This window comes from Chlamydotis macqueenii, chromosome 3 (genome assembly GCF_036417535.1).
Source record: "Chlamydotis macqueenii isolate bChlMac1 chromosome 3, bChlMac1.mat, whole genome shotgun sequence".
NCBI classification, from domain to species: domain Eukaryota; kingdom Metazoa; phylum Chordata; class Aves; order Otidiformes; family Otididae; genus Chlamydotis; species Chlamydotis macqueenii.
The window spans coordinates 28,915,883-28,929,670 of record NC_141558.1 but is presented as its reverse complement, the minus strand read 5'-3'; the positions used below and the strand labels follow the sequence as shown (position 1 = coordinate 28,929,670).

The 13,788-nt window shown below is 36.9% G+C and overlaps 1 protein-coding gene across 1 annotated transcript in view; it reads left to right on the top strand.

The window, feature by feature from the left end:
* EYS (EGF-like photoreceptor maintenance factor) overlaps positions 1-13,788 on the top strand; it is an 827,426-nt gene that overhangs the window by 777,100 nt on the left and 36,538 nt on the right. The window contains exons 42-44 of the mRNA XM_086745378.1: positions 5,045-5,227; positions 11,295-11,461; positions 11,648-11,792. Coding sequence (XP_086601504.1) covers positions 5,045-5,227; positions 11,295-11,461; positions 11,648-11,792 — 495 coding nt within the window. The remainder of the gene's footprint in view (positions 1-5,044; positions 5,228-11,294; positions 11,462-11,647; positions 11,793-13,788) is intronic.

Sequence of the window (13,788 nt, the reverse complement as noted above, 5' to 3'; positions counted from 1 at the left end):
CTGTTGCCATATATAATATTTCTCCATTTGGTGACCACATGCCTTATGTAGATAGAGCTCCGTATGTTGGTCATACACCCTTGCCGGTAGCATCGAAGCACCTTGCACACACAGGGGAGGACAAGCACAGAGGGGAGCAGGGGTGGGGTGTGACCGCTAGTTAGCAAGTGCAGGTAGTGCAGTGCTTCCATGAGTCAGCAATAAAAAAGGACAGTCCAACTGGGGAATTTGAAATTCCCCAAACCCATCAGTGGGTCTGAGTTGCTCATGTGGAGAAGAAGACACGCCCTGCTTCCTCCCAGCCTCCCTGATAACCACTGTTAAGTAAATCTTTGTGTGCCCAGATATTTTTAGCCCTCCATTAGTGATTTACTGGATTTATTATTGTTTTGACTTGGGTAGTTGTACTACTGAATTTTATTCATTACTGTGCTGTTATTCTGAGATAAATTGTTTATCCCAAAAGCTGTTGGCTGGTGGTGTCTGTTACCACATCTGGAACCTATTGCATGGCAGGAGTATCTTAAGCCCCTACAATGCTGGGTATGTTGTTGAATGTACCTTGTGGCCCCATCAAAATGTACAGTTAGAACTGGATGAAAAGACCATAAAGAGCTGAGAGCAGATGCTCAGGTAGTCAAAGATGGACATTATTTTTCAAGACTGCTTCTCAGGTGTTTTGAAAGGGGCTCAGACATCCATGGGTGAGAAATTAAAAGGTCAATTTGCAAAGAATGTTTAGTGACTGTGCTCTAACCTGAAGTTCAGAGATCTGTACTCAATTCTTCAATCCACACCAGACTTTGTGTGCAACTTTGTGCAAATAATTTAGTTTCTGAGTGCCATATAGTTCCCATTGCTTAAAGTTAGAAAAAAAAATGTTTCCTTTATTTCACAGAGAATGAGTTCAAAATTTCTAAATCATTTAGCTTCTATGTCAATGAAGACCAGAGACAAAGAACATGCAGAATAGGAAGGAGTTTAGGATGTAGAGAAGATGGGCTTCATCCCACCTAACTAACTTCAGAGGTCTATAATACTTAATTCTGACTTACAACCCAATGCTACTTTTGTAATTGGTGGAATGAAATAAGCATTTTAGAATACTGTTCATGTGACCTGTATAAGGTAGGTGTTTTATATGAAAGGCACTGCATCGTAAACGTGCTTAATTTTTCCACTGACATAACCTACAGCCTTAGGTAGTCAGTTGTTATGTAGACATCTATACCACAGATGCCTTCATTTGGTCAGATGACTGCCACCCCTTTTGTATATGTGGAGACTGCTTCTAATGAGTGGGAGGCTTAGGACCTACATATGCCTCTTTCCTATAGTAAATAAATTTAAATACAATAAAAATAAATAAGCAATACTGTGAAATGAAAAAGTGTAACCATTATTAAACACCAATGTGAAATAAAATGTTATTATATTGCAATATAGCAAAAAATTATTACATACCAGATTTTTTGTGAGAGTGCAGAAGGTGTGATTATGTGTAAGCTTTCCCCATATGGAGATCTTGAAAGCAGAGTGTAATTCTTGCTCTGCTAAACTGTAGGTAAAATTGCAGTGTAGGTAAAGGAGGTAAAGGTCCAAAACAATATTTATCGTGTTTTGGGTTGAAGATAGAGCTCCCATCTTCTTGTCTTCAAATAGGTGTTCATTCAGGGTGCACCCATGTTAAGGATCATGAATGTAGGCCATTCATCCAGGGTACTCTCATAAATAGCTGTCCTGCCTTCAGGGACTCTTAACTAACATGTCACATTGATGTTCTCTGATACATCTTCCTCAGGACTTTGCACAATATTCTTCAAGACATGTCACTTCTGTCTAAAATGTTTTGAACTTGGACTATCACTGAGGTGACTCCAAACTAGTATCTCTAAGAAGCATTTCAAGCCTGCTCAACAGTGTCAAGATTTTGACATCTGACAGTTGACCAAATATAGCATACACAACATACACAACCTGTTTGCAGACTCTGAGTACTGCTGTCTCTATTTACTGGTATTAACATTTTTAATAAAACTGCGTATCTTTCTATACCATTCTCTGTTAATTTATTGCTATAAAATTTCATCATCAATCTAGCCTGGTCATTTTTCTCTCAAGCCTGTTTTCTTAGACTTTATCCTAAAAGCTGGAAGAAACAATAGGCAAAACCACAATCTAAGACAGAATGGCCAACCTTTCCAGTACTGTGGGGAGCCCAGGCCATATGTAGTATCACAGGCCATATATAAATGGTAATACTAGTCTCCAGAGTCAAATGATAGCAACTTCTTACAACAGTAAACTTGCTAAACTAATTTTGGATAATCTATTTAATTTACAAAGGTCAGTTCATACTTCTGCCTTCTTAAAAGACTAGCCACATGCCCTTCATTTTAAGTAAAGATATTTAAAGATAAATGTTTTTTTTAAATAACCCTTAATAGGAGCAGTTCTGTTGTCAACAAAGTTTTGTCGTGACTTCAACAAAACCTGTACCCAGTAAATCTATCACTCGGTTACACAAGAAACTGCACAGAGAAAAGCTGAGTCTTGTCTCAGTAGCCCCAAATTTGCTGCACCCCAGCTCATGGGCCAAAACTGTTCTTGCTTAAATGAGATATGGTTTTAGTTGAAAGTATAAATTGAGCTCTTTGAGCCTTTTCTTCTAGGGTGTTGTCAAAACTGCAGTGAAATTGACACTGGTACGCAGTTATAATCTAAGAATATGGATATACAACAATTTCCTGTATGTTGTGCACCTGGTCAGTGGGAGTAGCATCCTCCTACCATCCAGGTCCCACTGTTGTAGATCACTTTGCAGGACATTCCTTTGTCAATATTCAAATCCATCTTTATAGGGAATGCTGAAAGGAGCAAGTAGGAAGGCAATAAAATTACTCCCCAGTTAGAAAGCTCCAAGAAAACAGCTGAGAAAATGGCACACTTTGTCCTGGATATAAAGTGTTTTACCCTTCTGGGAATAACTTGTCAGGAATAGACTCTTCAGTGATCTCTGTCAGCAAACCAAATTACCTGGCTCTGTGGACGTGCATGCTAGAATTTGCCTCTCCCGTTATAAAGGCAAGCAGAAAAAGACAATAAACACAAAAGCCTCCTTTACTTTAAAATTTTATTGTGTCTTAAATATTTTGTGCTTTATTGAATATATAGAAATAAAGAAACAAAGGAAAAAATGAAATAAAGGAAGAATGCTTCATATTAAAGGAACTGCCTGTCTGTCATAGCTTCCTGAGAGGGAAAAAATGTAGAATTTGAGCGTCTGTCAGTCACATTCAGGTAATCTGAGGGAATACTCATGAACTGCAGCCAATACCAAATTTAAGTATGGGAGACCTGTCTTTTTCCTCACATGACTTACAAAGGTCTGAGACCTGAGGTTATGTTCAGTCAAACTAGGTTGAGAACAAGCTTATTGCCAATTTTCTTCTAATTACAACAAAACCACTGTTTCATATGGAAATTTCCTGGCTCCCATCTAAGATCACAGAACAAGGCATAATGTACCACATGCGTGAAGTGGTGCTTAATAAACAGGACAGTACACTCTGTATTGTCTGTGCTGGAAAAGGTTTGTCAGAGCCGACGTCTGCACCCTTTGTCAGACGCAGCTACTAAGGCAGTGTCTGCCACTTCAGTGCCAATATGGCGGGTTTCCGAGGTCGCAAATTTAGAAACAGATGCGACAAACCAGAGATGGCGGTATAGTTTCTACAATTATGTGTGATTGCTTCTTCTACACTCTAAGTGTTTAGGACCAGAAACTTAAAGGTACTTAGGCTAACATAGATTTACTTGAGAAAGCTTATAAATTCTTTACTAGCACTTCCCAGCCTGGTTTGTACATGGTGCAGCTACGTATTCCTTTCTCACCCAATTCCTCCTACTGCCTTCATTGGTAAAGCTGGATCCAGTCACCTTTGGTGCACAGGTGGGTTGGAGATAATTGCTTGAATCTTTTAAATCTAGCCCCGTACCCAGTTTGTCAGGATTAAGCTTTACTCAGCTATTTTTCCTCTCTATCCTATTTTTCACTAAACCATATTATCAATACAAGCGTTGTGTTATCTCTGCTCTGAGCATCGACTACAAGAATTGACTACCTCAGCCTGGCTACTCAGCTCCAACAAGCAGCCCTTGGGGCCGTGTGAGTGCTTAGTACCAATGCTCTATTGACTGCTTCTAGCAGAGCTATGTGTATAGACTTGATTTTATTTGCTTTCTATTTGCTTTTTTAATCCCATAGATTTTCTCAGTATAGATTATTAATTTCTGTGTAACAAAACCGGAGGGCATTAGAATGAATTATAGCCTTCACAGCTTTGGAGGAAGCAGGAGTATATTTTAGAAAAAGCTACGTGCTTTGCTTGGGCAGTACCCAACATAAAGGAATTTTCGTTAAATTGAATCTACATGACAGTGAAAAAAGGTTAAATACTTTGTCAGTACTATAAATTATACATTTTTGGATACTCAATTCCTGACTATTCAGACAGTCCAAATGATGGAGCAAATAATGTGAATATAATTCATGTAAGTCCTATTCACTGTGCTGCAAATTCATCTTTTTATGATGTCTCTTTTGATTATTATACCTGCGAAGAATTATTATTCCTTAACCTCTTCAGTATATCCTTGTACACACTTTCACTCAGATGTGTGTCAGAGATGGTATTTCTTTTAACAGGATTATTTCTTTGTATGTTTTCTTTTGTCTATCTGAGTTTCGAGTAAATATTGCAGTGTACTTCTCTTTGTAACAATGCTATCAAGAATCCAGGAGATGGCAGTAGCTGCCAATAATTCAGTTGTGTAAGAAGCCTGTTTACAAAAGCTGGAAAATAGAATACACTCAGAAAAAAAAAGCAAAACTATATTTGCATGTGTGTAAAATATTGCAACATATTAAATTATCAGTATTATTTATTTGTTTTTAAGTTCTAAAGCAACCTCTTCAATAGAAGTTGCAAGTACTTATATTAAAGAATTTGCCCTAACACTGAATTTCTTTTTTTTAATCTAGCTGTTAATATTAGTCAACCCAGTTTCAGTGGCACAGATGTCTTTGGGTATACCTCATTCCTAGCTTATTCTACAATCCTAAATATCACCTTCTACTATGAATTCCGCTTGAAATTTCAGTTGGCAAACTACCACTCAGCTTTACAAGACAACTTGATTTTTTTCACTGGACAGAAGGGCCAAGGTAAGCTTTATTTTTATTACCTATCCTTAGAGGCTTTCAAATGTTCATTAAACAAGTAGGATAAAAATATACACAGCTTTTTCTTAATTCTTTTTGGCATATAATTTCATTAGGAGGAAAATAATCTCTTCAATACTTGGTTGTTTTGTATACACACAGTAAACAATCAGATTGTATAAATGTTTCTTTTCATTAAAGAGAAGTATAACTGCTTCCAGTAATTAAAGCCAATAGTTAATCTGGCGCTTGAGGTAGCATATTTCTGAACAAAATAAATGGAAACCAGAAGAGTAAGGTTTTCTTTTCAGTTGTAAACATAAATTTCATTATTGATTACATTTATTTCATTGGCATAGATGCTGCCTCAGGTCTTCTTCCAGGGATACTTTATTGTAAAATCAGTCCATCCATCCAACATGCCACAGCCACCCTGCCATTTTTTCTTCCTGTGTCCTCAAATGACCTGCTACAGGAGCAGCCTTGAGTCGCTGCTCGTCACAGTGGCTGCACTTCCATGGCCCACAGGACTCTTAACACTGAAATCTAACTCTGTAGCAGCCGGAATTGGACTCTGTGTTATTTATGTGAAATATGAGACCCTAGCCCCTGAGATAACTCAATGCGAGTTAACCCAAGCTAGTTATGAATAAGTTGTGCTACAACCTATATAGCAAAGTATTCAACTTGACCTGATTAACACAGCTAAGAAGCAGGTTGTACGAATCTACTTACAACATTTGCACTAAGATTGTAGCAATACTTTAGGTATCTCTTTACAGCACCCGCTGTGGCAGGCTGATATGGCCTCAGCATTGAAACAGGGTGAAATAGTAATACTGCTTGTGTTCTGTCCATCTTAGCATTACTGTCCACACAGGTTCCATAATATTGATGAAAGTTGAGAAAAATGTAATGAAATGTTAATGCAGACTTAAAGTAATCAGGGTAGAAACTACGTTATACTTAATACATTACAGGAACCATATTATTTATTTTTACCTTAATTGTTTCTGTAATTGGAGCATGAGGTAACCTTTGGATTTGGAGCTGTCCTACGGGATTGTTGAAGCCTAGGAGAGAGGCTCGGTGATGTGTCTTTAGGCCTAAACCAATCACAGTAGGAGAGTGATTTAGGTACACAGATATAAGTCTCTACTGCCACAGTAGATGAGTTTGGCAGATACGGCCCATATCGGCCAAGTTCCACCTTACGGATAACCTACGCTTATGCTGAACAGCATCAGAAAATTAATACTTCAGAAAGGTGAAAGGGGATAAATTATTATTGGCAGTTTGAAGATACTGAAGTCCCAAACTGCATTATTAAAAATGAATTTGGGGCATGCCTAACGCAAATAAGTGTTAAACCAATGTGAATGTATTCAAACTCAAAACTTTGCTCTGCCTCTGTCTGTGTGTGAACCAGACTTTGCTGAGTTTTTTTCCAAACTTCAGCAAAATATGGCCAGGCCTGGCTGATCCTGCTGACTGAACTATATTCAACACTACTTTAACTGCATCCAGGTCTAACACCACTCATGGCACATTTTACTCCTGCGACAGTTGCCATTCACTCTCAGGCAGCTTTTCTTTTCACTTGCTATCACAGCTCACTCCCAGGTAGTTTTTTCTTTCACTTACTAATTATTTATTGTTGTGGGTGGAGGAAATACTGTCTTTCTTTTTCAGCTAGCCAAGTAGAAATGGTGCATGGGGTTGACATTATCTAAACCATTTCCATCTAGTCATTCAGAAAGCAGCTTTCAGAAGCCAGTGTCCCCATCATTAATTTTTTATAACAATAATACATAGGTCTTTTGTCATACAAACACAAATGAATCATTAGAACATTCTTTTCAATAACAAGAATGAACCACCACATTCAGACATGTTTCTGCAATCTTGGGAACTAAATTTCAAACTGTCAGTACAGAAATTGTAGGAAATGTAACCAAATAAAAATTATACCAATCTGCCCACTGTCTTTACTCAGGACAGAAAAAATACAAATATGAAATGTAGAGCAACAATGGTGCAAAATAATCTGATTTTTTTTTCAGTTACGATTATCAAAAGAGAATTTTTTAAAAATTGATTGAAAATAAAACAGATATATCGCACTAAGCCTGCCTGCAGGGTGTACCTTGTAATGTCAAGTCTTGCAAAGGTATTTAACTGAAATGAGTAAAAACAATTCTTACCAGTGTCATTTTTATTAACCAGAGTACTAACATTCTAGTCTTATTATGCAGTTGTCAGACGGAAACCTGGCTTTTTATTGTGTTGCATATCAGTTTTTCCATGAACACTGCCATACAGTAATAATGCTTTTCTGCAGCCCCATGTCAAATGATGGGTGGATAGCTGAGCACCAGCTGTCGGCAAGGCTGAGAAAAAAGATGAGGCACTTGTAGCAGTTTTGTGTGTTTAAATGGTTCAGGAGACTGAGTAACCCCTGTTTTAATTACCACAAAGCAATTTTTTCTTACCAAGTGTACTTTGCTTATTTTACCAAGATGCTGCTGTTCTAACAATTTGCTTTTACCAAGTAGAAAGCAATAATTCTCTCACTATGAGGAGCATGAGGTTTTTCACAGCCTGTACTGTTGCTGTAAGGAAGTATTTTTAATATTCCATTTACATTTTCTCCTTTCTCCATTTCATCCCATTTCTCATAATTAGCATTCTCTTGCAGTACCCTATCTGATGCCCATCCACTGTCATCTCTGCCTAAACCACGGACATTGATCATAGCTAACCTCTTGTGAGGTGCTATCAAATGCTGTCTAACGCAGAGATGTATAATATCATCTTCCTCTTACTCCTACAAAGCTTATAAATCAAAAGTCACCCTTATTCTAATATCTCACTTAAAACTAAATCTCTCACAGTCGTCAGACTAACAGTACTCTCAATTTCCCCTCATCATAGTGGACATGTACTCTTTTTTAAGTCTTGGGGCTATGACTGGCCCTTGGCTTGGGTTGGAATATTTCAAAAACATCTCCTGTTCCCTCAGGCCAGGAGAAAAGTTACCACTGTCTATATGTGTACTCGATGCAGGTGCTCAGTGCTGGCAGCGGGGGCTGAAAGGAGAAAACCTATATTACTCGCTTGACTAGAAAAAAAATTATTTTCAGGAAATAGAAAAACAGTGAGCAGAAGGGTCTTAAAAATTAAAAGCACTAAGACACTGATGGTTTCAAAAAGTACACATGTGAAAAGAGGAAACTGCTGCTGAGTGTGCTGTTCACAACTCAAGCATGAGATTAGTTATACATAGCAAACATTTACTCTCAGTGTAAATTATTTTTAAAGGATGTTTCCTGTGGTCCTGTGCTGCAAGATACTTAAAACTGCTATGTATGAAAATGTCCTTTTTCAACAGCTGCAGGGTTAAAATACAAATCAGTAAAAAATAGTTTAAAACAGATAATTCCAAGTTTCATTTGCTACCCTCTTGCAATAAAAAGGTACTGTGCTTGTTCCACCCCCCAAAAAAAAAACCCTTTCTTTTGAAGGATTTCTGCTGGTGGTAGCGTATGTAGTCCTAAATGTAAAGAAATAATTTACTTCATATTTTCAAATAAATTAGTTCTAAACTTAAAGTTTAAGAAGACTTCAGAGAATTAAAGCTGTTCTAACCAGAGAAGCTTCGGTAACAAATAACTTTAGAGCTCCTAACAGATACAAAAGCAGAAAAAGTGGGAAATTTTTCCTCTCTGAAATCCATCTATTAGTATATACTCTACAAAATAACCACTGCTGGTTTTCATAGCTAAGATATTTAAGTCACTTAACTTATAATCTTGAAAGCGTAAAATGTTAAAACGTTTGAGGTCTTATTCTATTTGCAGTTATATTAGTGTCAATAAAATTATACTATTGTAAGGTTAATGCATAAGTAGAAATCAGCCCTTACTGAATCCCTAAATAAGTGGATCAGAAATCACAAAAAGAATGTGAATTTAAGAAGGCCTTGTTTCTTTGAAGCCTACTTGAGAGTCTGTTTTCCTTTCTGTTCTTGGTACAGGCAAGGAGTAAGACAAAAGAATCAAAAGCAACAAAACGGTTAAAAGCTGTTTATGCAGACTATTAATTAACATTATCTTCACCATGAGGTTGATTTTGTAGAATGCTGACACAGTTGTATTTATTTTATGCACTTCATTTCCAAGAAAGCATTTTAAAAATTCAGAAAATATTTTAATAACCCTTTGTCTTTAATGTGCCTCCCCTAGTTTTGCAGGCCATATCACCTAAGTACATTGTGTACACTGCTGAAAATAGAAACTTTGGTAATGATTTTAAAATAATTGTTATTTTCAGTTTGGAAGTCCTTCACTGGTAATGTGTCAGTGTAACTGAAGGCAATGGGGTTTCATTCAGTTGTGAACAAATCATTGTAATAAAAATGAACAGTGTTTGTGCTCTATTCAACTGAATGTAACTGCACATTTTCTACAGGGGCTGTGTATTCAATTCTTTGGAATGTAGCATCAAAATAGTAACTCTATAGAAAAATCAAAATTCTACATAGAAAAAGCAGAGAGCTGTTCCCCCCAATTCCCACATTGCTAATGGAGCATGTTCATTTACAGCATATGAGATAAGGGAAATATGGCAGTTTCAGCTGTGAAACAGCAATAGGCAGAGCTTCAGGAGGAGGATGAGATACATGTATCATTGCTTCTTCTGGGGAAAAACCCACTTTATCTTTTGTAAATGAAGCAAGCTCCCCATGCACATGGGGCAGGAGCATCAAGACATACATTTGAAATGAGGGCCACCGTATGACACTGCAAGAACAAATAGGAAGAGACCTTCCCTAAAACAAATACAAAATGAGATAGCCTTATTAAACAGAAGAAAATATCAAGTAAGTTTACAGGCATGAAACTGAACACTGAATTGCCTGAATTCATGGGAGAGTTGTAAAAAGAAATTGTTGGCTTTGAATTTCAATTCAGGACATCCTAATCCAAGACTGAGAACATTCTTACCTTTTACCAATGTTTATATCCCAGTTCTTTTACCATACTAAGAATATGTGCAAAAGACAGGCTGAGGTTTGTAAAAAGAAACAAGTTGTCCTTGTTTTCTCTAAGAATCCTGTTTTCTCTAACTAATGGTGGTTCCAATCTTGCCTACTTGAGAAGAGGGATTGAAATATCTTCAAAGATGCCAGTGTAAAAATTCATTTACTTGGGTGACCAGGAATGGGTCCAGGAATTTAATACTTATTCATAGGCTTTATGTCAGACTTAAAATCTTTCAAATGAGATTTTATTGCATAGTACCTGAAAAGCACAGACTACACTTACAGCATGCAGTCCTAAATGTAAAGAAATTAAATTATTTACTGCAAATTTTCAAATTAATAAGTTCTAAGGTGAAAGTTTAAGACTTCAGAGAATGAAAGCATATAGCTGTTCTGAGCAGAGAAACTTCAGAGCCACTCTAATCAGGGGCAGCTGCAATAAAGTCTCCAGGCACTCTTGGGTTAAGGGCAGCTGATTGATCTTGACAGAAGCTCCTAGAGCTTCCTCTGACTCGTATCCCTGTTGCTCCCCTTACCTCAAAACAGCAGGTGCCCTCAAGTTTTGAGGCTGTTGAAGTACCTACCATGAAAGCTGAAAGCATACTGGAATAGAATTAAGTCATGAGCTATTCTCACATGCACTTGGAATTTCAATTTTCCTTTTTTTTAATATTTTGGAGCAAGTTGAGAATTTATTCATGTTGCAGGGGGAGGGAACAGCAATGACTGCTAAATCCATCCAGCTTAACAGATTTTGTGGATGTCACTAACCTACTCTAGTGTGAAAAGGACTTCCTTCAAAAAGCCTGTAAATATGTACAAAATCTCTGCAGTTTCTATTTTAAATTTGCAAGAATACTTTAAATAGTATGACAAGTTAAACAGAGAATATTAAAAATAAACTTAAAACCTTCCTCACTGAAATTTTCCTAAACTGATATATTTTCAGTAGATTTGGAGAATATCTTATGCATCAGTATTCACTAAATCCTGGAATAAGTAGTTATTCTATTTTTGTCTTTTCAGGACTGAATGGAGATGATTTCTTGGTGTTAGGCCTCCATAATGGCAGAGTAGTATATAGATATAATCTAGGTTCTGGCACAGCAACAATCGTTAGTAAACCACTTGATCTGACACTCAATATTCATGTTATCCATCTTGGCAGATATCTCCAAAAAGGCTGGCTGAAGGTAAGAAATTATTTCCTTTAGAAGGATAACTGTTAAATGAAAGTGTTCTTTTTTTTCATGCTTTATATGGAAAGTTTAAAAATTACTTTTGTGTCTCCCCGTTAAGTTTGGAGAACTGTCTTTATTAGTAGTTCCCAAATAAGGTAAATTCCTTTGTTGTAACAAATATAAATGTTTCATTGAAAGGTGGATGATCAGAAGAATAAAACTGCCACTTCTCCTGGGAGACTGGTTGGACTCAATGTCTTCAGTCAGTTTTATTTAGGAGGCTATCGCGAGTATACTCCAGAACTCCTACCAGAGGGATCCAGATTTAAGAACGGCTTTCAAGGTAAAGATCATACTGTTTTCAATTCCTTTTATAACATGTATCAGATTGTTTCAGTTGCCTGTGAAACAAAGGTCTAAAATCACTGTCTTATGAGGAAACAAACTAGAATCTCCTTGGCTGAGATTCCTGTGACTTTTTCATTATTTCAGTACGATAACTAGGAAACATGATGCAAAGACAGGCTTTGCTAAATATTTTTAATACTTTCTGTTTCTGATAAAAATGGGAGTTTGCCATGATGTAATTTCTTCCTATCTGTCCCTATTCTACAGCATCACTCCTTTTGGACTTCTCTGTGGTAAAGTACCGTTGTCACTGGCAGTGCTGGTTTGGATAATAGTTTTCGTGCTGAAAGATTCTTTCTGATAGGACATCATGAAATCTGATTTTTTTTTTCCTGACATGATGATCCAGATCTCTAGATCATCTCTATTCCTGTTAGGAATATTTCAGCTATTTATCTAACAGATAATAATTCCTACCTCAAAATTGATATCTGAAGCTCTGTAGAAATCTTAATTCAGCTCCTAACATATCAGCAATGAAGCAAAGGTTTTATTCATAACACTTCTTTATTTGCATTCCTTACTTCCACAGAAATAATGTGCTCAATATTTGTGAGGTAAACTTCAATTTATTTCAAGCACTGGAAAGCCTTTCAAATGAAAACAAAACATTTTGCCATAGCAGAGCAAAGTTTGGGTTCTCAATTATAAAATTGGGGACACATTATGAAAGACAAGCATAGCAATAAAACTCACTTTCATACACTACTACACTCCATTTCCACTAAGACTACATAACTGCCTATTTTCTAGCCATCGCCTTACTTTTTCTTCTTACACAGAAACTTCCTCAAAATCAATTTCTTATCCTGTGATCAACTTTTCACTCAGAAAGTCATATCAATTAACGTTTCATCTGTCTCTGTCTTTTCAGGGTGTATGGATTGAATAGTTACACTTGTCATAGCTTCTTAACAGCTTGCAAATTGGCATGTCATAAAACATAATGTCTATGCAAGTATTACAATAGTGTCAGTATTTGTGAAGTACTTCTGGCTTTTTTTATAGACATATTAATGTTAGGGGTGACTAACAGGAATCTCTGGTGCTTCACTACAAACCTTTTGACAGTTTTACAGTTTCCTCATGTTGCAACTGTATTATGATGACCAAATTTCTACAAATGCAGGATGAATATTCTTAAAAAAAAAATTCAAAATTCACATTCTGTTAGTTACCACACTACTTACTGATTTTTATTACTGTTTAAGAAGAAGTCTCTATCTCAAATTTTTGTCAAATGTGTAGCACATAAACAGTTCTTTCTTTGTCCCTGTCATTCACAGTATTAAGTCTACTATATTTGCTAATTTATTCCATGCTCCAGTTCCCAGCAGCAGCTTGTCTCTGTTCTCCAGAGCATATTGACTTTCAAGGAAGCTACGCTTCCCTATGACCAATTTTCTATGACATTTTCTTATGCAGACAGCATCTAATTTGTTCTTCTAGCTCAGATATCTCCCCAGTTTCATCTCTTAGGATCCTCAGGACCAGAAACAAACCTCCGTAGCCCTTCTTCAGGGTAGGAACTGCAATACCACTAACAAAAAGAAAATTTTGAACCATTTTACTTCAATCAGTCTGCAGCTATGGGGAGCCCACAGAAAAGCTCTGGAAGTGACAGTCAAGATAAATTTATCTAGCACGTAGTTGATTAAACCACTCAGACTTTTGAAAGCTGCTGTTGACTGCTTTTAAAGACGTGATTTATTAAAACCATTTGGCTTCTAATACCAGAGTGTACCTCTCCTTTTGTAGGCAATCACTATTGGATCAAGAAATACTGAGATCAGCCTGCTACTGCAGACTAACTGTCCTCAGTGTCGGTGTGCAGTCACCTAGGATTTGTACCCCGTACAGCTACTGTTCCAGCCCATTTCCTCCTTTACCTGCATGCCTTTAGCAGTTGTTGTTCAAGTAATTTCCATGGG